This window comes from Callithrix jacchus, chromosome 22 (genome assembly GCF_049354715.1).
Source record: "Callithrix jacchus isolate 240 chromosome 22, calJac240_pri, whole genome shotgun sequence".
In the NCBI taxonomy this organism is placed as follows: Eukaryota; Metazoa; Chordata; class Mammalia; order Primates; family Cebidae; genus Callithrix; species Callithrix jacchus.
Genome location: NC_133523.1, coordinates 50,226,912 through 50,251,065, shown reverse-complemented (window position 1 = coordinate 50,251,065; position 24,154 = coordinate 50,226,912). Strand labels below are relative to the sequence as shown.

Here is a 24,154-nt window from a genome sequence, read left to right as displayed (position 1 = left end):
GAAGGCATTGGGGCCGCGCGTGCGCCGGATCAATGTCGGCACAGGAAGAGGCGTGGCAGGGGGCCTCGACTTCCGGCCCCGGTGCGGACGTTTGCAGTGGGGCGCGTTGGTCCGCATCCCCAGAGCTGTGCTGGCAACGATGGTGAGGAGACCGGGGCACACCTCCGCACCGCTGTAGGACCTGGAGGTGGGAGCCGTCCCACGCGGCCCCATCGTCCCATCGGTCGATGGCGGAGGGGAAGGAAGCAGCGCAGGTGAGCAGACCGGGTGGACGGCGTGCCGGGTCCTTCGCGGTGCAGTCCCTACCATTGTCTGCGAAGTCTTGGAGGCCTAGAAGGGAATCGCGCGGGCCCGGGTCCGGAATCCAGGCCTGGGCTGGCATGGGGGAGCGTCCCCGTTTCTGGGGTGCGGCGTTGGGGGTGGAGGGTGTGAAATAGGACCCCCCTCACAGGTGAGCGGAGCGACCGCGGTCCTTCCTGGGCCTGCGACCTTGAACAAGTCCCGTTACTGTCCTCGTCCTTCATTTTTGCGCGCGGAACGTAGACATAATTACTCTCTTCGCCCTGGGTTCAGGGAACTTGAACGACTCTCCGGAGGATGTGTGTTGTGTCCGTCCCAGTGGACAGCCCGGTCTGGGGGCGTTGCTCAGGATGCTGTTTCCGGAGATGCTTCCTGGACCTAGCTTTAGAGACTCAACCCCAGCAGGAGTCTGAGCCTCTGGCCTCCTGTCTCTAAAAAACGAAGGGCGGAGGCTGAAAGAGATGGGAGGAGCGTTTCTGCAGTCGTTGCTATGCCTGGGGAGAAAAGGCAGGCTGAAGAATTTGTCTCTTAGTTTAGGGCAAGTGAGGCTGGGTTGCAACTAACAGTATATTTTCCTGTGTAAGACATTTAGTTACAGGTGAAGAACGAGTCCATTGAAATGTTCTGCATGCAGAATGCAGTGTCCCTTTGGATGTAACACGAGGCCCAGGGTTAATCTCTAGTAGTCACCCTGATGACTTTCATGATAGCCCTGATTAGCCAGTACCTGTCGTAGGCGTTAATTTCTCATCCACATCTCCCTCCCTCGCTTTATTTCTGAGTCCCTCTGGTGCCTGCTGTGTGAAGAGCCCTGGTCTCTTGCATCGTTTAAATTGACCAGAATCTCTTTTGCTTCCTTGCTCTGTTTTCCTGTCACCTGAATCTTTAAGGTCATCTGAGACTGCTTTACTCATTTATTTAGTTGCCTGTTGAGGATGGTTTTCCAACCCTGGAATGTGATTGCCTGTTGCTCCCCTCTCCCAAGACCCAAAGCAGCCAGGCTTAAGTACATTTATTGTACTCAGTAAATGGTTGAAGACTGAATAGGCCTCTCTTTCAGGGGCTCCCATCACATCTCCAATAAATCCAGCATGGTCTGCAAGGCTCTGCTTGGTCTGCCCTTTTGACTGTATCTTCTTCCCCCTCTTCCATTCTCCTCTTGCTCACTGACTGCATTCATCCAGGGAGTCTTGAGCTTGCCAAGCTCTTTCCCAGTTTTCAGCCTTTGCCCTTGCACTTCCCTTCGGGACACTGTTCTCAGGTCTCTGCAGGGCTGCCCCTCCACATCCATCCCGGCAGTGCTAGCTCTAGCTAAAGCATCCCTCACTCCCACCTGCTGGCTCTCTGGCAGCTTGGTGAGGTGTTTTTTACTGGTGCTCAAATGCTGCTTTTGGTTCTTAAATGTGCGGCTGTGCATGACTGCTAAAGCTCCCTGAGCCCCTGGTTGCTGACTGTGAAATGGAAATGATAGTGACATTTACCTCTCGGCCTGTCAGATTAATAAAGTTGCCAAACACATGAAGCACTTAAAATGTGCTAGGCACTCCACTGGTTGTCTGAGTGAACATTTTCTGTTTAGTTCTTAGAACTGCCTGCTGAGATGGGAATTATTATTGTGTTGATTTGGAAAATGAGCTTTAGGGAGATCGTGTGACATTGTCATGGTCACCTAGCTGGCAAGCGTGACTCAGGAGGCCTGATTTAAATCATGCCTTTATTTGCTTTACCCCCGCAGATGAAGCCTTAGCCTGGAAAGCACACAGTGAGGACCAGAGGACTCCGATGCTGCTGTTGCTGTTATCATGGGAATTCGTATCGGTCATTTTCCTCCATTCTTTTAATATGCCGGGGTACTTACTGTCTGCCTTCTGCAGTCCTCGTGGGATTGCCGTTGTTTGTGTCATCTTCACCGGCTTCCCCGCGAAAGGCTTTTCTCCTCCCAGGCACTATTTCACTATATCAAAAGGTAGTATCTGCCTCCCCTCTGAGTCCCACAGAGAAGTCAGCCCTAAAGAGATCTTGTTGATTCAGGCCTGGATCTCTCTGCACCTTGACTAAAGACTGATTGACAGGTTCTGATCCTATCCGACAACACAAGGCCAATAGCAGTACTTCTGTTTGACTTTCCAGATGTTGGTGAGCTTCAAGGATGTGGCTGTGACCTTTACCCAGGAGGAGTGGAGACAGCTGGATCCGGCCCAGAGGACCCTGTACCAAGAGGTGATGCTGGAGACCTGTGGGCTCCTGGTTTCACTAGGTAATGGCTTGCCTGTCATCCCTGAAGAGGACCCTAACCTTCTTGATTATTGGTCCGTCAAAAAGGTCACTGGAACTGTCTACCTTTCCCTTCACAGACCCTGCAGTTTTCTGCTTCCACCTCTTCCTGACTGGTCTCTCTTTGTTTGCATCAGGGATTGCTGGGGTAGGAAATGTCCTTTTAACAGAAACCCTCACTCCAGTGCTCAGCCCGTTCTGAGGTCCTTATTCCAGATTCCACAAGAAGGAAGCTGACTGGCCATCCTGGTGGGGTCAGCTGTAGCCACAGCCCTGTTAGCAGGGGCCATGGGTGATGGGCTATTCTCAGAGAAGGGGGCAAGTCAGGCAGCCCCCCAGAAGACAGCTGTCCTCAGTGTCCCTTGGACGTCTTCCTAAGCAATACCATCTCCATAAAAAGGCATGTGTGTGACTGCATGGTCTTTAGTTGTCTTCTGATGCTGGACATCCATGCTCTGTTGATCCAGGAGGTGTTTTTAAGGGTGCACAGGCGTGTCCTCAAATGGCATGGGTTGATACCCTGATAAAGTCATTCCTTTTACTCTCTGTCCAGCATGCTAATTGTCATAAAAAAAAGCCTCAGATCACCGCTGAGTCTTTCATTTTCCTTTCGCCCCCCAGTGCAGTTCCTTCCTTTTTTCAACAGAGACAGCCTCCCGTTCAGCCCTGAGAAAGCGACATGGGCTTGCTGGGACTTAGTGGCATTTTAAAAATTTTGTTTATTTTGTTGTGATTGCAGACTTCTATGTGTAGGAAGTGAAACTGACTTTCTCATTTATCAGAGCAAAACGGGGTTCCGTTTTAGAATACAAATATTTAAGAGAAAATGGATCAGGATAAAGAAGTTATTAGAAATGATGGCACACCCTGAGTTCAGTTGGGAAGGTGGACATCAATCCACAGATGACAACTGAAATGAGTTCTAGAAAGAAAAATGAGGGGAAACTAGGAAGAAATAACCAGGGAGTCATATCCTCATGTGGGTCCTCCAAAGAGGGCATCTTAGGAAGGGACGGTGGAGCTGAGACCTGGAAGCTGAGTAGGAGTTAGCTGGAGGAAAGGAAGGGTGTTTCAGTGGAGGAGCCAGTGTGTGAAAAGTGACAGGGAGCTCAGCTATCGGCAGAGCCACAGTATCATCTGATTCACCTTTCCCACAGCACTGTCCCAGGGCTCAAAGCCAGGCACGTAGCACACACTGGTGGACCTTACTGAGACACGTCTGAAGGGATCCTGGGCTATGGATCAGAGTCTGCCAGTTGGCATTTCTGTAGGTCCTTGTACCTCAGTCATGGGTCTTCTATACAGAATCCTCCTGTCTTTTACTCACCACATCTAGTGGAAAGCATTTGGCTGCATATAACAGAAAACCAGATCACACTGGCTTCACCTGGAGGGAGATTCACTAACTCACTGAATGAGAAGCCTGGGGTGTGGCTGGCTCCAGGCTTGTTCTGTGCTGACGCCCATGATGCCATCAAGAACGTCAGAGTTCCTTGTTCCTCCTTCTTGGTTCAGGCTTCTGGATTGTGTCCTCAGGCCAGCTCCTCACAGGGATGCTGGGTGCTGCAGCCTTGACAGGGGCAGCAGGCCCCCATGTTCAATCCCTCCTTCCACCCTGGAATAGATGGTGCTTTTCACAATGCGAATCCAGCTTTGGTCACTAGTCTAATGAAGACTCTTGATTTACCAATTTATTTCAACCAGTGGTTTTTCTTTTCCTTTTTTAATTTTTTTGAGATAGAGCCTTGTTCTGTCACTCAGGCTGGAGTGCAGTTCACTGCAGCCTCTGCCTCCTAGGCTCAAGCAGTCCTTCCACCTCTGTCCTTTGAGGAGCTGGGACCACAGGTGCGCACCACCACACCCGGCTAGTTTTTTTTGTATTTTTGGCAGAGACAGGGTTTCGTCATGTTGGCCAGGCTGTTCTGAAACTTCCAGCGTCACGTGATCCTCCTGCCTGGGCCTCCTAAAGTGCCGTGATTACAGCAGGAGTCACCACGCCCAGGCTCGGCCAGTGGTTTTCAACCCCATCTGGGCACCACAATCTCTTGTACCCTTTAGAAGTACTGATGTCCAGGTCTCACACAAGGAAATTTTGTTTGATCTGGTCTGAGGTTGGAATCAGGCATCTCTAGGTGGCTCTGAGCATGCAGTGTTTGAGAAGCAATGATTTACATTGTTAGAAGAAAATGCCTTCTAGGGCTCGGTGCAGTGGCTCCCACCGATAATCCCAGCACTCTGGGAGCTGAGTGAGGCAGGAGGATCACTTGAGGCCAGGTGCTCGAGACCAGCCTGACCAACATGGTGAAACCCAGTCTCTACTACGGCAGTTGTAGCCCCATAATGGGATTTGTGCCTGTCTTGATCTACTTGGCTGCCATAATAAAATGTCATGGGTTGGGTGGTGTAAACTACCAGAGTTTATTTTCTTACACTTCTGGAGGCTGGGAAGTCCAAGATCAAGGTGCTGGCAAGTTTGATTCCTGTTGAGACCTCTCTCCTGGCTTGCAGATGGCTGCCCTGCTGTGTTCTCACACGGAGGAGACATCTCTCCCTCTCCTCCTGTTCTTAGAAGGCCATAATCCTATCAGATCAGGGCTCCGCCCTTATGACATCCTTTAATTTTAATCACCTTCTAAAGATCCTGTGTCCATGTACAGCCACACTGGGTGTCAGGGCTTCAGCACGTGACTTTTGCGGGGAGCACGGTTCACTCAGAACAATGCCCTTGATTTTCTGGCCTCACACCAGCATTTTGCTTACTTTCAAGCAGCTTCATTTATGTTCTGGCCCCTGTCACAAAGTCCTAGGCAGGATGCAGAGATTTCATTTTCTCATTAAATCACCCCTGTTCTATTTATTTTGCTATCAACAGGGTACTGGGTTCCCAAAGCAGAGTTGGTCCACCTGCTAGAGCATGGGCAGGAGCTGTGGACAGTGAAGAGCGGCCGTTCACACCCTACCTGTGTAGGTAAGCAGCCCCCAGCTGGTCCGGTAGTCATGGCAGTTTTCAGAGTGTGAGGGCACCACTGCCTCTGCATTTCTGCGTGAGACTGCTCACTGAGGCCTCTCCGGGGCCTGGTGTTTCTGACTCACACTGGGGTATAGTGTACCTAATCAGGTGAGCACTGAGCCACACAGTTATTCATTGACACAGGTACCTTCCACTATAAACAGGAATCTTTATGATTGTTTTGGCTCAATCCAGCTGGTAGAAGGCGAACAAGAAGGGGAGAAGTCATACCCAGTTGTACACATACTTTACAACCACAGGGTGATATAATTTCTGTGTCATTGAGTTGTTAGAGGATGTAGAGATAATTCATGACACCGCTGAGTTTAGTTCCTGGCCCATAGGATCGGCAAATGTCAGCTGTTAGTATTATCCATGTATAGTTTTAATTATAATAAAGTATAATAAATAAAAGTTTAATTATAATAAATAGAAGGGGAGAAGTCATACCCAGTTGTACACATACTTTACAACCACACAGTCTCGACAAGAACTGGGCATTTGGCCACACCTGTATGCTCAGGACTGACAAATGTGATTTGGCTATGTGCCCAAGGAGAAGAGTTAGTGGGTTTGGTTTACATCACCTCAGGTTCCTCTACTCAAAAAAATCAGGGTGATATAATTTCTGTGTCATTGAGTTGTTAGAGGATGTAGAGATAATTCATTACACTGCTGAGTTTAGGTCCTGGCCCATAGGATCGGCAAATGTCAGCTGTTAGTATTATCCATGTATAGTTTTAATTACAATAAATAAAAGTAGTGAGACACTTAAGTGGAAATGTGGGATTGAGGGAATGGGTAGGGAGGCATTTGGAACACACAGGGTTGCAGATGGGGCTGGCTAAGAAGCACGAGAGGAGAGCCCATAACTCAATGGTGATACCAATCCATGAGGCAGATGACTCCAGAGACACTTTTTGTATTTTTAGTAGAGATGGGGTTTCTCCATGTTGGTCAGGCTGGTCTCGAACTTCCGACCTCAGGTGATCCGCCTGCCTCGGCCTCCCAAAGTGCTGGGATTACAGGCATGAGCAACTGCACCTGGCCTTAAAAAAAGTAGTATCACACATTTCTTTCTGGACTCAGAGAAAGGGGACTTTGTTCCCCTTGATATTACTATCTGCATTATGCTATGAATGCCACCTTCTCCATCCACTCATCCATCCTCCAGTTTGACCATCAGACACTCAGAAGCAGCCCTTTGCCCCATATCTTCCTGCTCTTCTTGCCCTGAAAAACACCAAGTAACATTTGGCCTTCTCTGCCCTACATCTGTGCTGATGAGTGTAGCTGGAGCTGTCTGCCTCATGGATTGGTATCACCACTGAGTCATGGGCTGTCCTCTCAGGCTTCTCAGCCAGCCCCATCTGCAACCCTGTGTATTCCAAATACCTCCCTACTCGTGCCCTCAGTACCACATTTCCACTTGTGCCTCAGAGGCACCTCTAGCTCCTGATGCCTAAAAAGACACTCAGTTCAGAGAATGTCTTGCCATCTAAGCAGCTTAGAAAGCTGGAAATGCCACAAGGCTCCTGGATTCCTCCTGACTTCATCAAACCCAGCATCCATGGATCCACAGTCCTGCTCATTTTAAATGATCCGTATCTCCCGAGTCCATCACCTCCACCGCTTTCAATGGCTCCTTCAGCAACACCCTGGCCATGCTCTCATCAGCTTTTGCCTGCGCCCTACCAGACGCTGCTAATGAATCTCCCGACATCAGCCCCACGCTTCTGGGGAGCTCCTGTCCCTGGACCGGCTCTTGGAGCCACCCAGATGTGTTTCAGATTTTCACTGCTTCCCCAGCAGCTGATGTCTCAGTATATAATTTACTTCATTTTGAAAACAGAATAATTATATTTAATGTTCTTAAAGATGCATCTGCCGTCTCCTAGCTGGCTTTTCTTGTCCGTCATGGAGATCTTACCTCTGGCCATGGCCAGTGTCTTTACCAGTGCTTGCAGCATACCTGCTGTGTTCTCAGAGAACCTGATTTTTAACAAAATCTCTGTTTTGTCTGTGCCTTCAACTTCTCTATATTCAACATAAAAAGTGTGCTCAATACAAAAGCAGAAAGTCAATATAAGTTTAAACAACAAAAAAGTGTACCACTGCTTACACTTAGGGAAAACAGACAAAACATTTTTTCACCTACAATAGCCTGTAACTTGCGTTGATCCCACTTATAAAACCAAGCTTCTTGGGGTTGTCTCATGTTTGAAAGAGATGTTTACACTTGACTTTATTTTGTTTAAAATTTCCCAAATAAAAAAGAAATTCTTATGTGTACAATAATATATACAAATCTGAAGAGCTCAGCTTTAATTTTTGCATTTCTACAAATTGAAGAATCCTTCATCTAGGTCAAGATTTGCAGTATTTCCAGTACCTTGGCAATTCCTGTCACCTTGTCTTTGTCGGTAGCTCCTCCCGCAGTGGTAGCCACTGTTTAGACTCTCTCCCTAGGGATTAGTTTGTAATTGGTTGTGAATGGGCGTAATTGGGGCCCCAGAGCATTTTCTCTTTTGTGTGCTGCTGCTTTTCAAGACATCATGATGTCCATGAGCTGAATTCATCCTGTATGCTGTGTACCGTAACACTGTGTGAAAACATCAGGATCTATTTCTTCACTCTCCTATTGGTTGACATTTGTATTGTTTACCTTGTTTGGAGATTATGAAAAATGCTGCTATGAATATTATTTTTCTTTTTTTTTTTTTTTTGAGACGGAGTTTCGCTCTTGTTACCCAGACTGGAGTACAATGGCGTGATCTCGGCTCACTGCAACCTCTGCCTCCTGGGTTCAGGCAATTCTCCTGCCTCAGCCTCCTGAATAGCTGGGATTATAGGCACGTGCCACCATGCCCAGCTAATTTTTGTATTTTTAGTAGAGACAGGGTTTCACCTTGTTGACCAGGATGGTCTCGATCTCTTGACCTCGTGATCCACCCGCCTCGGCCTCCCAAAGTGCTGGGATTACAGGCGTGAGCCACCGCGCCTGGCTGAATATTATTTTTCATAATATTTAGTGCATATAAACACTAATTTCTGTTGCATCTACACCCAGGAGACAGCTGGTGGAGTCGAGAAAGGTCTGTGCTCAGCTTTAAGTCAGACCCCAAAAGATCTTTCCAGAGTAGCCATGCCATTTCCTGTCCCATCCCCACCAGCCAGGTATGAGACTGCTGCTCCACCCATGTCTTCTGAGCATGTGATGTTGGCCACTTTACGAAGCACAGCACTGGAGTTGTTCTTGTTCGTGTCACTGCCATTACCCTAAATGCCCAGTGCAGCAATGAGAATAATAATGAGGATAATGTCTCATTTAACCTCATGACAGCCTGAGAAATTGAACCTCCTAGTCTCTTAGTTGAGGAATTCATCCTCCGATATCAACCCAGTTGACAGAGGCAGGATTTGAACTGAGCCTTTCTGTCTCCGGACCCTCTTGTCCGCCAGGCACTGTGCCTCCTAATGCAGCAGAAACTTGTCAGATCTTACCATGCTTGGCCTTTTGTACCATTTGTTCCTGGGTGTCCTTCTGTCCCTTTTGTGCTGGGTTCTTCATTCTCTTCCTCCAGATCTAAACACCCTTTTACGTTGGTTTCACCAGGCATCTTGTTCCCAAAGGGTGAATGTGCCCATTTTTACTTCCTCACTTTCAACCCCTTGCCCCCTTCCTCTCTCTGGCAGTGACTCTGGCTTCTCTTTTAGGACTCAGCTTACGGGATGCCTCCTCCAGAAAGCCTTCCATCATCTTTTTTTCCTTCCGGTCTTGTTAGGTGCCACTTGCCTAAACTCTCACAGCACCAACGGGCTTCAGTTTTTTTTTTTTTAATTATTATTTTTTTGAGACAGAGTTTCACTCTTGTTGCCCAGGCTGGAATGCAATGGCACGATCTTGGCTCACCACAACCTCCACCTCTTGGGTTCAAGCGATTCTCCTGCCTCAGCCTCCCAAGTAGCTGGGATTACAGGAACGCGCCACAACACCTGGCTAATTTTTGTATTTTTAGTAGACAGGGTTTCTCCATGTTGGTCAGTCTGGTCTCAAACTTCTGACCTCAGGTGATCCACCCACCTCAGCCTCCCAAAATGCTGGGATTACAGGCGTGAGCCACCGTGCCTGCCTTAATTTTTAACTTATGTGGGTACGTAGGTGTACACACTTATGGGGTGCATATTTTGATACAGGCATACAACGCATAATAATCACATCAAAGTGAGGGAAGTTTCCGTCACCTCGAGCATGTATCGTTTCTTTGTGTTACATACAATCAAATTGTATCCTTGTTTATTTTAGAGTATACAGTAAATTATTGTCGACTGTAGCCACCCTGTTGTGCTGTCAATTACTAGGTCTTATTAATTCTTATTTTGGTGCCCATTAACCATCCTCACTTCCTCCCCACTGCCTTTCCCAGTTCAGGTAACCATCTTTCTACTCCCTGTCTCCATGAGTTCAATTGTTTTTACTTTTAGCTCCGACAAATGAGTGAGAACATGTGACGTTTGTCTTTCTGTGCCTAGCCTGTTTCACTTAACATAGTGATTTCTAGTTCCATCCATGTTGTTGCAAATGATAGGATCTCCTTTTTTATGGCCAAATAGTACCCCACTGTGTGTATACACCACATTTTCTTTATTCATTCATTTGTTCATGGACCCTTAAATTGTTTCCAAATCTTGGCTACTGTGCATAATACTGCAATAAACATGTGAGTGCAGATATCTCTTTGATATACTACTATTTTTTTCTTTTGAGCGTATATCTGTATTGGGATTGCCAGATTATATGGTGGCTCTATTTTTAGTTTTTTGAGGAACTTCCAAACTGTTCTCTATGGTAGTTTACTAATTTAAATTCCCACCAATAGCATATAAGGGTTCCCTTTTCTCCACATCCTTGCCACCATTGCCTGTCTTTTGGATAAAAGCCATTTTAACAGGGATGAGATGATATCTCATTGTAGAGATCTCATTTGATTTGCATTTCTTTGATCAATTATATTGAGCACTTTTTCATGTACCTGTTTGCTATTTGTATGTATTCTTTTGAGAAATGTCTATTAGTATCTTTTGCACATTTTAAAATCAGATTCTTAGATTTTTTTCCTATAGCATTGTTTATGCGCCTTAAATATTCTGGTTATTAATCCCTTGTCAGATGAATGTATGTCTTCAACTCTTGAAGCAAATGCTCTTCAGACAATGTCATCAAAATGTATTATCTCTTCCTTACTCTGAACTGTGAAGAGGAATGTCTACTGTGAGTCCTCTGTCCCTTGGTCCAGTCTGCCCTCCAGATTTTCCCTTTAATAGTGTCAAAGATACAAGGACCATCAGAAGTATTTGGAAACTTGGGTTACAGGTGTGAAAATGCAGCAAGTATCACAGGCACTATTTCCATCTTTATTTTCCTACTGAAGTGGTTATTTTGTTTTTTCTGTATTTTATCACTAAAAGTCCCCTCCTCTGTCTGTCAATGCCCTTCAGGTGACAAAGCACAAGTTCAGACCAGAGAGCCAACCACTTACCCACCAGTCTTATCTGAGCGGGCCTTTCTCCGGGGAAGCCTGACTCTGGAATGTTCAAGTGATTCAAGGTTGGGGAGATCTAGGGATCAGGAAGGGCTTTTGGAAATGCAGAAAGGTCAGGTGACACCAGAGATAGACCCCTACAAGGAGACCCAGCTGGGGAAAGCGAGCCTTGAAGGTGAAAGTTTGGAGCCAAATGAGAGTCTGCACTCCAGGGCATTACAAGCGTGGTTATCAGCAGATGTTCTCCATGAATGTGACTCACAGCAGCCAGGGAAAGACACCTTGATCCATGCAGGGACACCCCCCTACAAATGCAAACAGTGTGGGAAAGGTTTTAACAGGAAGTGGTATCTTGTTCGACATCAAAGGGTTCACACGGGAATGAAGCCCTACGAATGCAACGCGTGTGGGAAAGCCTTTAGCCAGAGCTCAACTCTCATTCGGCACTACCTTATCCACACCGGGGAGAAGCCATACAAGTGCCCTGAGTGTGGGAAGGCCTTCAGACGCAGGTCATACCTCATGCAGCACCATCCAGTCCACACTGGAGAGAAACCCTATGAGTGCAGTCAGTGTCGAAAGGCCTTTACCCACCGGTCTACTTTTATTCGCCATAACAGGACCCATACTGGAGAAAAACCCTTTGAGTGCAAAGAATGTGAGAAAGCCTTTAGCAATAGGGCTCACCTAATTCAACACTACATCATCCACACTGGAGAGAAGCCCTATGATTGCATGGAGTGTGGAAAGGCCTTCAGATGCAGCTCAGAACTCATGCAGCACCAGCGGATTCACACTGGGGAGAAGCCCTATGAATGCACCCAGTGTGGGAAAGCCTTTCACCGGAGCACGTACCTCATTCAGCACTCTGTCATCCACACTGGGGAAATGCCCTACAAGTGTATCCAGTGTGGGAAGGCCTTCAAACGCAGGTCCCACCTTCTGCAGCACCAAAGGGTCCATACATGAGAGAACTCTACTGCAATGATTATCGCAAGGCCTTCACCGACTGTTCCTATTTTATCATTCATAATGGGACCCACACAGGAGGAAGAAATCCTCCAAGTGCAAAGAATGCCAGGAAACTTTATTTTTTTTTTTTGTCAGCTCTTTCTTAACTAACACATGAGCAGTTACTCTGGAGAGAAGCCCTGTGAATGAATGCAGTGAACGCAAGGATCCCTTCAGCCACCACTCAGTTCTCACTCATTGCAGACGGATTTGTACCAGAGAGAAATGTGGAAGGCATTCCATCAAAATCAGGTAACTCATGCTGGAGAAAGACATTCAAAATACACCTATTAAGGACGGTCTTTGCCAGAGGAAAATCTTACTGAGAACTCATAAGGAAAAGTTACTACATAATTGTCACCGATGTGAGAAAACTTCCTGTGACCAGGTCGTCAATTACTTGTCCTATAAAGAGCCGTGCTGGAATCTGACCCGCCCTGGGATTTATTCTGTAAACTTATGGAAACTTTCGGTACAGGTATCTTCTTGCTTTATATCCTTACAGACTTCCTTGTAAGATCAGCTTGCTTTCTTTGGTAGGGGAATGTTTGAGAGGTAAAGGGGTTTTGACCCCTTGTTTTTTATATACATTCACTGCTATCCTGTGTCAGAGCTGGACCATGAGGGCAGCTCTTAAAACACTTCTTGGGGGCTGGGCGTGGTGGCTCACGCCTATAATCCCAGCACTTTGGGAGGCCGAGGCGGGTGGATCACGAGGTCAAGAGATCGAGACTATCCTGGTCAACATGGTGAAATCCCGTCTCTACTAAAAATATAAAAAATTAGCTGGGCATGGTGGTGCGTGCCTGTAATCCCAGCTACTCAGGAGGCTGAGGCAGGAGAATTGCCTGAACCCAGGAGGCGGAGGTTGCGGTGAGCCGAGATTACGCCATTGCACTCCAGCCTGGGTAACAAGAGCGAAACTCCATCTCAAAGAAAACAACAAAACAAAACAAAAACACTTACTGGACGCTGCCTCTGATCCAGACATCTCTGGGAGGATATCCGTGAGGAGAGTAATTCTTTGTGAGAAATATGAAGGCTTGTGTCATGAGATTCTTGAATTTCCAAGAACTTAGAATACTGAGAATGTCTTCATGTGACACTTCTACCTTATATCTAAGGTGAGAAGAACCCATGTATGGATGGTCACATTAAAATGTGCACCATATAAGACTGTTTAAGGCTTTGATTTTTATTTATAAACTCAATTATTATTATTAAGAGACAGCGACTTGCTCTGTCAACCAGGCCAGAGTGCAGTGGCATGATCATAGCTCTCTGTAACCTCGAATTCTTGGGCTCAAATGGTCCTCTTGCCTCAAGTTTCTGAGTAGCCTGGGCTACAGACATGCACCACTATACCTGGCTAATTTTTGTTATTTTAGTAGAGACAGGGTTTTACCATGTTGGCTAGGTTGGTCTGGAACTCCTGGCCTCAAGTGATGTGCCTGCCTTGGCCTCCCAAAGTGCTGGGATTACAGGTGTGAGTCACTGCACCCAGCCTTAGTTTTTTTATATAGATTGGTCTTGCTATGCTGCCCAGACTTGTCTCAAACTGCTACACTCAAGTGATCATCCTGCCTCGGCCTCCGAAAGTGTTGGGATTGGAGGTGTGAGCCACCACACCCAGCCTAATATGGTTTCAAATGCTCAGCACTCTCACACGTTCCTGATTCCATTCTATTTGTTGTCCTTGTTTTCTCTGGCAACATAGTCACTTTGTATCTGCCTGGCCCTGTCAGGTGAGTCCTAATTCTTTCTGGTGTTCCTCAGGTTCTTTCATCCTGTGTAGAGGGGTATTTTCAGGTCCGCCTCAGCATTTTTCTAGGGAATAATTAGAGCTAAAACAAGCAAAATAAAACACAGAGGTAAGATGAATCCATGGTAAACCCAGTAAACCCAAGAAAACAACATGGAGAGGAATCTTAGTGTCTGATCTTGTAAACGTTTGTGTGAAGTTTTGCTGCGAAATAAGATGCCTAGCATTTTAACAGGTGAATCAGGATATATGCGTGGAGGTTTATGTGCGTTTCATAGTTAACCACCATTAACTTATTCTCTGGGTGCTAGCAATGAATATGGTGATTTGTTTTGTTTTGAGATGGAGTCTCATTCTGTCACCCAGGCTGGAGTGCAGTAGTGCCATCTTGGCTCACTGCAACCTCTGCCTCCCAACTTCAAGTGTTTCTCCTGCCTCAGCCTCCTGAGAAGCTAGGATTACAGGCATGCACCACCACGCCTAGCTACTTTTTGTATTTTTAGTAGAGACAGAGTTTTGCCATGTTGCCCAGGCTGGTCTCGAACTCCTGACCTCAGGTGCTCCACCTGCCTCAGACTCCCAAAATGCTGGGATTACAGGTGTGAGCCACTGCACTCAACCTGAATATGGTAATTTGAAATTCCTTTTGTGAGATTTTTTTAGAGTTAGTTGTCAAGCTACATGAGAGAATCAGTGTTAGGTTAAAACGTGTATTGTGTGAAAACTAGAAAATTATCATTTTCTCATTCTGAACTTTCCTCCCAGCCTTTAAAGCACTGCATATATATTTCATGTTTTCATAGTAGGCAAGTACGTTTTACTGTGGTGCTTTTACACATATTATGTATTATAAATACAATTCTTGGTGAATTAAGATTCTGTGTTTTTCTTTCTTCAGGACAGAGTGCACAGTTTCCTCTCCTTTGTGAAGGAGAGTTGACTCTTGAGGACCCCGCCCTCCTGCATCCTCTCTCTGGAAGGCTGCATGTATTGTGGCTGTGGCTGTACTTGTACCTAAGGCCCTGGGTTCAAGAGAGTTGGAGAGATCCCTCTAGAAACATACTGGCTATCATCAAAGTGTTCTTTCCAGGCCTCAGGAGTGATGTTTTCCGTGGGATAAAGGACACCCTAGGGTTTTTCTTAGGATCAGTTCTTTCTGTACAGTCTTCACTTCAGTGTTTGGTACGTGGATCTGCTATGAACTTGCTGCTGTGATAGGCAGGAATCTCGTGAGACACCTACCCTTAAGCGCCATGGCCACTCACTGTCGTGGTCACACTTGGAAGACTAGGGTACATGGATGGCTGGGCTATGGGTTCTGCCCTTGAGCAGGGAAGGAACTTCCTGTCTATTATGGGAAAAACACAATGGAACAGCTGCAATATATTAACCTAAGATTGTTTCAGCACCCACTGTTAAGTCAGTAAAAGTTTTGAACTTAATTCTGTATCTTTCCACAAATGCTAAGTTTATGATTAAGATAAAACATGTTTTCATGTTCACAGTTGTTATAACTTTGTTACATTTAATGAGCAAATTATATAAAAGGCACCATGCTCTTACGGTGCTTAATCTGTGGAAAATGCTTGTGGGGCTGGGACTAGTTATGACCATTCACTGTTGCTGTACTTCAGTTAGTAAAGGGTGAATTAATTTAGCAAGTTGGTCGTGCAAAAATGAATTCAAAATTTTTTTTTTGAGATGGAGTCTCACTGTCACCCAGGCTGGACTGTAATGGTGCAATCTTGGCTCACTGCAACCTCCACCTCCTAGGTTCAAGCAAATCTCCTGCCTCAGCCTCCCAAGTAACTGGGATTATAGGCACATGCCACCATGCCCAGCTAATTTTTTTGTATTTTAGTAGAGACAAGGTTTCACCACGTTGCCCAGGCTGGTCTTGAACTCCAGCGCTCAGGCAATCCACCCACCTCAGCCTCCCAAAGTGCTAGGATTTCAGGCATGAGCCACCATGCCCAGCTGAATTAGAAATCTCAATGTCTGTAAGTAAATAAAAAAATGTGTCGGGAAGGATCCTCATCCAGTTATGTGGTACTTGCTTCTTGGGTTTACAGGGAGGGAAGGGATGGAGCAGAGGGGAGTGTCACAGTGAACACTCACTTTAACTTCATGCACATGTGGAAATGTTTGAAATGTCCACAGTAAATTTTATAATTTCAGAAAAACCACTTAAGGTTGAAAAGAGAAATTTAGAAATCACTGATGGAATAAAAACGTAATAGAACTAGAACAGGGAAGGAAATGAAGGAAGCAGGAAGTAAAGCATCAGAAGTAATTTGGAAGAGAGATTCTAAAACGAATGTGAACAACGGAGTGACCAGAAGAGTACAGGCAATTAAGGCAATTAATAGTTTCTTTAAAGAAGCCGTCTCACAGTAGAAGCCTGTTTATTGAAATTGCCGTGGTTATTGTTCACTCTGGCCTTTGAAGAACTGCAGAAATTCACAGGCGACGGCATTCATATGGCAATTGAGTATGTAACTGGAGTTACGGTATCGATTACCCTTTCATCTCCGGTAAGATGGACAGGTGTTTCTGTATCACGGTGTCCCAGACAGTGTTTAGAATTACCCAGCTTTCCAGTTTTTCTTAATTATTTTACAAGTTTAAAGTGATATACAATAGAATATATACCTGGTATTTGCTTCTCAGATTAAAATATATTTGAACATTAATTAATCATTGCCTTTGTTTTTCCTCTTCTGTCAGTGGTCTGCTCATATGTTGGCCTGTCTTTATTTGTATCTCTTTGTATCCTAACTTTTTTTTTTTTGAAACGGAGTTTCGCTCTTGTTACCCAGGCTGGAGTGCAATGGCGCAATCTTGGCTCACCACAACCTACGCCTCCTGGGTTCAGGCAATTCTCCTGCCTCAGCCTCCTGAGTAGCTGGGATTACAGGCACGCACCACCATGCCCAGCTAATTTTTTGTATTTTTAGTAGAGATGGGGTTTCACCATGTTGACCAGGATGGTCTCGATCTCTTGACCTTGTGATCCACCCGCCTTGGCCTCCCAAAGTGCTGGGATTACAGGCTTGAGCCACCACGCCCGGCCTTATTTGTATCCTGTTTACTGCAGTTTTTTGTTTATGGTGGGGCACTTTACTGATGTTAATAAGATTTTCAAGTATATAATATGGGCTAGTCCCTTGATACTATTGACGCCGTATGTATCTTCAGTCTTTTGTTCGTATCTGACTTTGGTTCTGAAGTTTATGGAAGTATTTAATTGGAAAGATATATTTATCAACTGTAATATTTTTGACTTGTTAGGATTTTTGAATACTCAGGCATAAGTCACAAAATTATGCTACTGGCTTTAAAATTAGTTTTAGTTTTGCATTGATTCTTAATCCTTAGTAAGGATTTAAAAAAAGATTATCATACTTTAAGTTCTGGGGTACATGTGCAGACCATGCAGGTTTGTTACACAGGTATACACATGCCATGGTAGTTTGCTGCATCTGTCTCCCCATTATCTACATCAGGTATTGCTCCCAATGTTATCCCTCCCCAATCCCGCTACCCCCTGAAGTGCAGGCTGGCGTCATCTCAACAGTGGCCAGGTTATGGACCCACTGCCTGGAAGTAATCCCTAGAACTTCGCACCTGGGTCTCTGTGACTTACTTGTTTCAAAATTTGCCCCTGGAATGTCTAAGCAAGCACGTAATTAGATAAGCAGGCACTGTGCGTAGCAGCAGCTGGCAGGAAAGGAAGGGAAACAAAGGGTTTCAAAGTAGGTTTCTCGGCTACATTCCAAGATTAGGAAGGAAAGGAAAGAAAAACTTTAAAATACATCTCAAGGCTGGGATACTCAGTTACAGACCTGCCCAGGGTTTGGAGTGAGATTTTTTGTTTTTCGAGATGGAGTCTCACTGTATCGCCCGGCTAGAGTGCAGTGACCACTCCCAGATCACTGCAACTTCCGTTTTCCGGTTTCAAGCAATTCTCCTGCCTCAGCCTACCGAGTAGCTGGGACTACAGGCACGCACCACCACCACGCTGGGCTAATTTTTTATTTTTTATTTTTTGTATTTTTAGTAGAGATGGGGTTTCACCATGTTGGCCAGGGTGGTCTTGATCTCTTGACCTCTTGATCCGCCTGCCTCGGCCTCCCAAAGTGCTGGGATTACAGGCGTGAGCCACCGCCCGGCCTCTAGTGAGATTTTTAAAAATGGAAACAGCACACGTGGCCAGATGCAGTGGCTCATGCCTGTAATTCCAGCACTTTGGAGGCCAAGGTGGTTGGTCAATAAAATTAAAATTTACAACAGCACAGGATGGAGAAAATAACTGGATATATGACTTGCAAGACATATGCAGGGAAAACTAAAACACTGCAGATAAAAATGTAATAAGAGGACTTCCGCCAAGATGGCCAAATAGGAACAACTCCAGTCTGTAGTTCCCAGCGAGAGCAATCCATAAGGCAAGTAATCTGTGCATTTCCAACAGAGGTACCAGGTTCATCTCACTGGGACTGCTTAGACAGTGGGTATAGAGCCAAAAGGACGGAAGCGAAAGCAGAGTGCACTGTCGCCTCACCCAGGAAGTGCAAGGGGCCGGAGAACTCCCTCTCATACAAGGGAAGCCATTAGGGACATTTCCTAATACTCTGGCTCAGACACTGCACTATTCCCACAGCCTTCACAACCTGCAAACCAGGAGATTCCCTCCGGTGCCCATAATACCAGTGCCCGGGGTTTCTAGCACTAAACTGGGTGGCCATTTTAGCCGCAGCAGATTTATTTTTTCATACCCCAGTAATGCCTAGAATGCCATTGAGACAAAATGGCTTATTCTCCTGAAACGGGGCTGAAGCCAGGGAATCAAGTGATCTGGCTCGGCGGGTCCCACTCCCACGAAGACCAGCAAGCGTAAGATCCACTGGCTTGAAATTCTCACAGGCAGCACAGCAGTTTCAGCTTGACCTGGGACATCTGAGCTCGGTGGGGGCAGGGGTGTCCGCCATTGGTGAGGCTCCAGTACGCGATTTTAACCTTGCCTGTGTAAACAAAGTCTCCGAGAAGTTTACACAGCAATTGGGCGGAGCCCATGGCAGCTCAGCAAGGCCTCTGCAGGCAGACTGTCAACTAGACTCCTTGCTGGGCAGGGCATCTCTGAAAAAAGGTAAGAGCCCATCAGGACTTATAAAGCCCCCATCTTCCTGGGACAGAGCACCTGGGAAAAGGGGCAGTGTGGGTTCCGCTTCAGCAGACTTAAACATCCCTGCCTGGCAGCTCTGAAGGGATTTCCCAGCACCGCACTTGAGCTCTACTAAGGGACAGACTGCTTCTTCAAGTGGCTCCCTGACCCTGAAGTATCCTGGCTGGGAGACACCTCATACAGGAGAGCACTGGCTGACATCAGGCAGGTACCCTTCTGGGATAAAGCCACCAGAGGAAGGAACAGGCAGCAATCTTTGCTGTTCTGCAGCACCGCAGGTGACTCCCAGGCAATCAGGGTCTGGAGTAGACCTCCAGCAAAATCCAGCAGACCTGCAGCAGAGGGGTCTGTTAGAAGGAAAACTAACAGAAAGAAATAGCTTCAACATCAACAGAAAGGGCATCCATTCAGAGACCCCATCCAAAAGACACAAACTTCAAAGACCAAAGGTAGATAAATCCATGAAGATGGGAAGAAACCAGTGCAAAAAGGCTGAAATCACCAAAAACCAGAACACTTCACCTCCAAGGGATCACAACTCCTCACTAGCAAGGGAACAAAACTGGATGGAGAATGAGTTTGATGAACTGACAGAGCAGGCTTCAGAAGATGGGTAATAACAAACTTCTCCGAGCTAAAGCATTATGTTCTAACCCAATGCAAGGAAACAACATTGAAAAAAGGTAGACAAAATGCTAACTAGAAAAACTGCATAGAGAAGGGCATAAATGACTTGTTGGAGCTGAAAAACACAGCACAAGGACTTTGTGAAGCATACACAAGTTTCAATAGCCAAATCGATCAAGCAGAAGAAAGGATATCAGAGATTGAAGATCAACTCAATGAAATAAAACAAGACGGCAAGATTAGGGAAAAAAGAGTGAAAAGAACTGAACAAAAACTCTAAGAAATATGGAATTATGTGAAAAGACCAAATCTACATTTGACAGGTGTACCTGAAAGTGACGGGGAGATGAAACCGAGTTGGAAAACGCTCTTCAGGATATTATCCAGGAGAACTTCCCAACCAAACAAGGCAGGCCAACATTCAAATTCAGGAAATGCAGGGAACATCACAGAGATATTCCTTGAGAAGAGCAACCCCAAGGCACATAATCATCAGATTCACCAGGATTGAGATGAAGGAAAAAATGCTAAGGGGAGCCAGAAAAAAAGGTAGGGTTACCCACAAAGGGAAGCCCATCAGACTCACAGCAGATCTCTCAGCAGAAACCCTACACGACAGAAGAGGGTAGGGGGCAATATTCAACATCCTTAAAGAAAAGAATTTTCAACCCAGAATTTCATATCCAGCCAAACTAAGCTTCATAAGTGAAGGAGAAATAAAGTCCTTTACAGACTAGCAACTGCTGAGAGATTTTGTCACCACCAGGCCTGCCTAACAAAGCTCCTGCAGGAAGCATTAAACGTGGAAAGAACAACCAGTACCAGCCACTGCAAAAACATACCAAATCGTAAAGACCATCAACACTATGAAGAAATTGCATCAACTAACGGGAAAAACAACCAGCTAGCATGAAAATGGCAGGATCAAATTCACGCCTAACAATATTAACCCTAAATGTAAATGGGCTAATTGCCCCAATCAAAAGACACAGACTGGCAAACTGGATAAAGAGTCACGACCCATTCGTGTGCTGTATTCAGAAGACCCATCTCACATGCAAAGACACACACAGGCTCAAAATAAAGGGATGGGGGAAAATTTACCAAGCATTAAATAATGAAATGAAGGCAGAAATAAAGACATTCTTCAAAACCAATGAGAACAAAGGTACAATGTACCAAAATCTCTGGGACACATTTAAAGCAGTGTCCAGAGGGAAGTTTATAGCAATAAATGCCCACAAGAGAAGCGAGGAAAGATTTAACACTGACACCCTCATGTCATGATTAAAAGAACTAGAGGAGCAAGATCAAACAAATTCAAAAGCTAGCAGAAGACAATAAATAACTAAGATCAGAGCAGAAAAGAAGGAGATAGACACACAAAATAACCTTCAACAAATCAATAAATCCAGAAGCTGGTTTTTTGAAATGATCAACAAAATAAATAGTCCACTAGCCAGACTAATAAAAAAGAAGAGAGAAAAATCCAACAGATGTAATAAAAAATGATAAAGGAGGCTGGGCGCAGTGGCTCACACCTGTAATCCCAGCACTTTGGGAGGCTGAGATGGGTGGATCACAAGGTCATGAGTTCAAGACCAGCCTGGCCAAGATGGCAAAACCCCATCTCTTAAAAAAAAAAGATAAAGGGGATATCACCACCGATCCCATAGAAATACAGACTGCCATTGGAGATTACAACGAACACCTCTATGCACATAAACCAGTAAATCTAGAAGAAATGTATAAATTCCTGGACACTTACACCCTCCTAAGACTAAACCAAGAAGAAGTTGAATCCCTGAATAGACCAGTAACAAGGTCTGAAGTTGAGGCAGCAATTAATAGCCTACCAACCAAAAACAGTCCAGGTCCAGATAGGTTCACAGCCAAATTCTACCAGATGTACAAAGAGGAGCTGGTTCCATTCCTTCTGAAACTATTCCAAACAATACAAAAAGAGGGAATCCTCCCTAACTCATTTTATGAGACCAACATCATCCTGATACCAAAACCTGGCAGAGACACAACTAAAAAAGAAAATTTCAGGCCAATATCCATGCAGAACATTGATGTGAAAATCCTCAAATACTGGCAAACCGAATGCAGCAGCACATCAAAAAGCTTATCCATCATGATCAAGTCGGCTTCATCCCTGGGATGCAAGGCTGGTTCAACACAAATCTATAAATGTAATCCATCATAAGCAGAACCAAAGACAAAAACCAAGATTATCTCAACAGATGGAGAAGGCCTTCCACAAAACTCAACAGCCCTTTATGCTAAAAACTCTCAATAAACTAGGTATCAATGTAACGTATATCAAAAATAATAAGAGCTATTTACGGCAAACCCACAGCCAATATCATACTGAATGGGCAAAAACTGGAAGCATTCCCTTTGAAAACTGGCAGCAGACAATGATGCCCTCTCTCACCACTCCTATTCAACATTGTATTAGAAGTTCTGGCCAGGGCAATCAGATATGAAAAAGAAATAAAGGGTATTCAATTAGGAAAAGAGGAAGACAAATTGTCACTATTTGCAGACTATATGATTGTATATTTAGAAGACTGCATTGTCTCAGCCCAAAATCTCCTTAAGCTAATAAGCAATTTCAGCAGAGTCTGAGGATACAAAATCAATGTGCAAACATCACAAGCATTCCTATACACCAATAACAGACAGAGAGCCAAATCATGAGTGAACTCCCATTCACAATTTCTACAAAGATAATAAAATACCTAAGAATACAACTAACAAGGGATGTGAAAGACCCCTTCAAGGAGAACTACAAACCACTGCTCAAGGAAATATAGAAGATACAAAGAGATGGAAAAACATTCCATGCTCATGGTTAGATAGAATGAATATCGTGAAATGGCCATACTGCCCAAAGTAATTTACAGATTCACTATCTCCATCAAGCTACCATTGACTTTCCTCACAGAATTGGAAATAAGCACCTTAAGCTTCATATGGAACCAAAAAAGGGCCCACATAGCCAAGACAATCCTAAGCAAAAAAAGAAAAAAAAAAGCTGGAGGCATTACACTACCTGACTTCAAACTATACTACAAGGCTACAGTAAAAAAACAGCTTAGTAGTGGTACCAGAGATATAGACCAGTAGAACAGAACAGAGGCCTCAGATACAATGTCACAAATATACAACCATCTTTGACAAACTTGACAAAAACAAGCAATGGGGAAAGGATTCCCTATTTAATAAATGGCGTTGGGAAAACTGGCTAGCCATGTGCAGAAAGCTGAAACTGGACCCCTTCCTTATACTTTAATCCATCTGGCATTAATTTCTGTATAAAGATTTAAACATAAGACCTAACACCATAAAAACCCTAGAAGACATAGGCAATACCATTCAGCACATATGCATGGGCAAGGACTTCATGACTAAAACATCAAAAGCAATGGCAACAAAAGCCAAAATAGACAAACGGGACCTAATTAAACTTAAGATCTTCTGTAAAGCAAAAGAAACTATCATTAGAGTGAAACGGCAACCAACAGAATGGGAAAAAATTTTTGAAATCTACCTATCTGAAAAGGGCTAATATAAGAATAAAACAACCCCATCAAAAAATAGGTGAAGGATATGAAGACATTTTTCAAAAGAAGACATTTATACAGCCAACAAACATATGGGGAAAAAAGGCTCATCATCACTGGTCATTAGAGAAATGAAAATCAAAACCACATTGAGATACCATCTCACGCCAGTTAGAATCACGATCATTAAAAAATCAGGAGACAACAGATGCTGGAGAGGACATGGAGAAACAGGAAAGCTTTTACAGTTAGTGGGACTGTAAATTAGTTCAACCATCGTGGAAGACAGTGTGGCGATTCCTCAAGGATCTAGAAATAGGAATACGATTTGCCCCAACAATCCCATTACGGGGTATATATCCAAATGATTATAAATCATTGTATCATAAAGACACATGCACACACGTTTATTGTGGCACTGTTCACAATAGCAAAGATTTGGAACCAACCTGAATGCCCATCAATGATAGACTGGATTAAAAAAAAAAAGTGGCACATATACACCAGGGAGTACTATGCAGCCACCAAAAAGGACAAGTTCATATCCTTTGTAGGGACATGGATGAAACTGGAAATCATTATTCTCAGCAAACTGACACAAGAACGGAAAACCAAACACCACATGTTCTCACTCATATGGGGAGTTAAACAATGAGAACACATGGACACAGGAAGGGGAACGTCACACATCAGGGCCTGTTGCGGGGTGAGGGGCTAGGGAGGGACAGAAGGGGGGGGGGGACTGGGGAGAGATAGCATTAGGAGAAACACCTAATGTAGATGAAAGGGTGATGGATGCAGAAAACAGTCATGGCACATGTATACCTATGTAACAAACATGCACATTCTGCACATGTACCCCAGAATTTA

The 24,154-nt window shown here is 44.9% G+C and overlaps 2 protein-coding genes across 6 annotated transcripts in view; one reads left to right on the top strand and one right to left on the bottom strand.

Moving 5' to 3' along the window:
- The window catches only part of LOC103787323 (zinc finger protein 549), an 89,236-nt gene that overhangs the window by 47,199 nt on the left and 17,883 nt on the right, over positions 1-24,154 (bottom strand). The window lies entirely within an intron of this gene.
- On the top strand, positions 81-16,593 carry ZNF550 (zinc finger protein 550). 3 transcript variants are annotated; one of them, XM_035286826.3, is made up of 6 exons: positions 81-254; positions 2,036-2,150; positions 2,431-2,557; positions 5,447-5,542; positions 11,084-12,616; positions 14,799-16,593. In XM_035286826.3, the coding sequence occupies exons 3-5, from the start codon at positions 2,431-2,433 to the stop codon at positions 12,094-12,096; spliced, it is 1,236 nt and encodes a 411-aa protein (XP_035142717.1). In that variant the 5' UTR covers positions 81-254; positions 2,036-2,150; the 3' UTR covers positions 12,097-12,616; positions 14,799-16,593. The 3 variants fall into 3 exon arrangements, with proteins under 3 accessions (XP_035142717.1, XP_008987021.2, XP_008987020.2); XM_008988773.5 differs by having other exon boundaries at positions 2,036-2,266; XM_008988772.5 differs by lacking the exon at positions 2,036-2,150.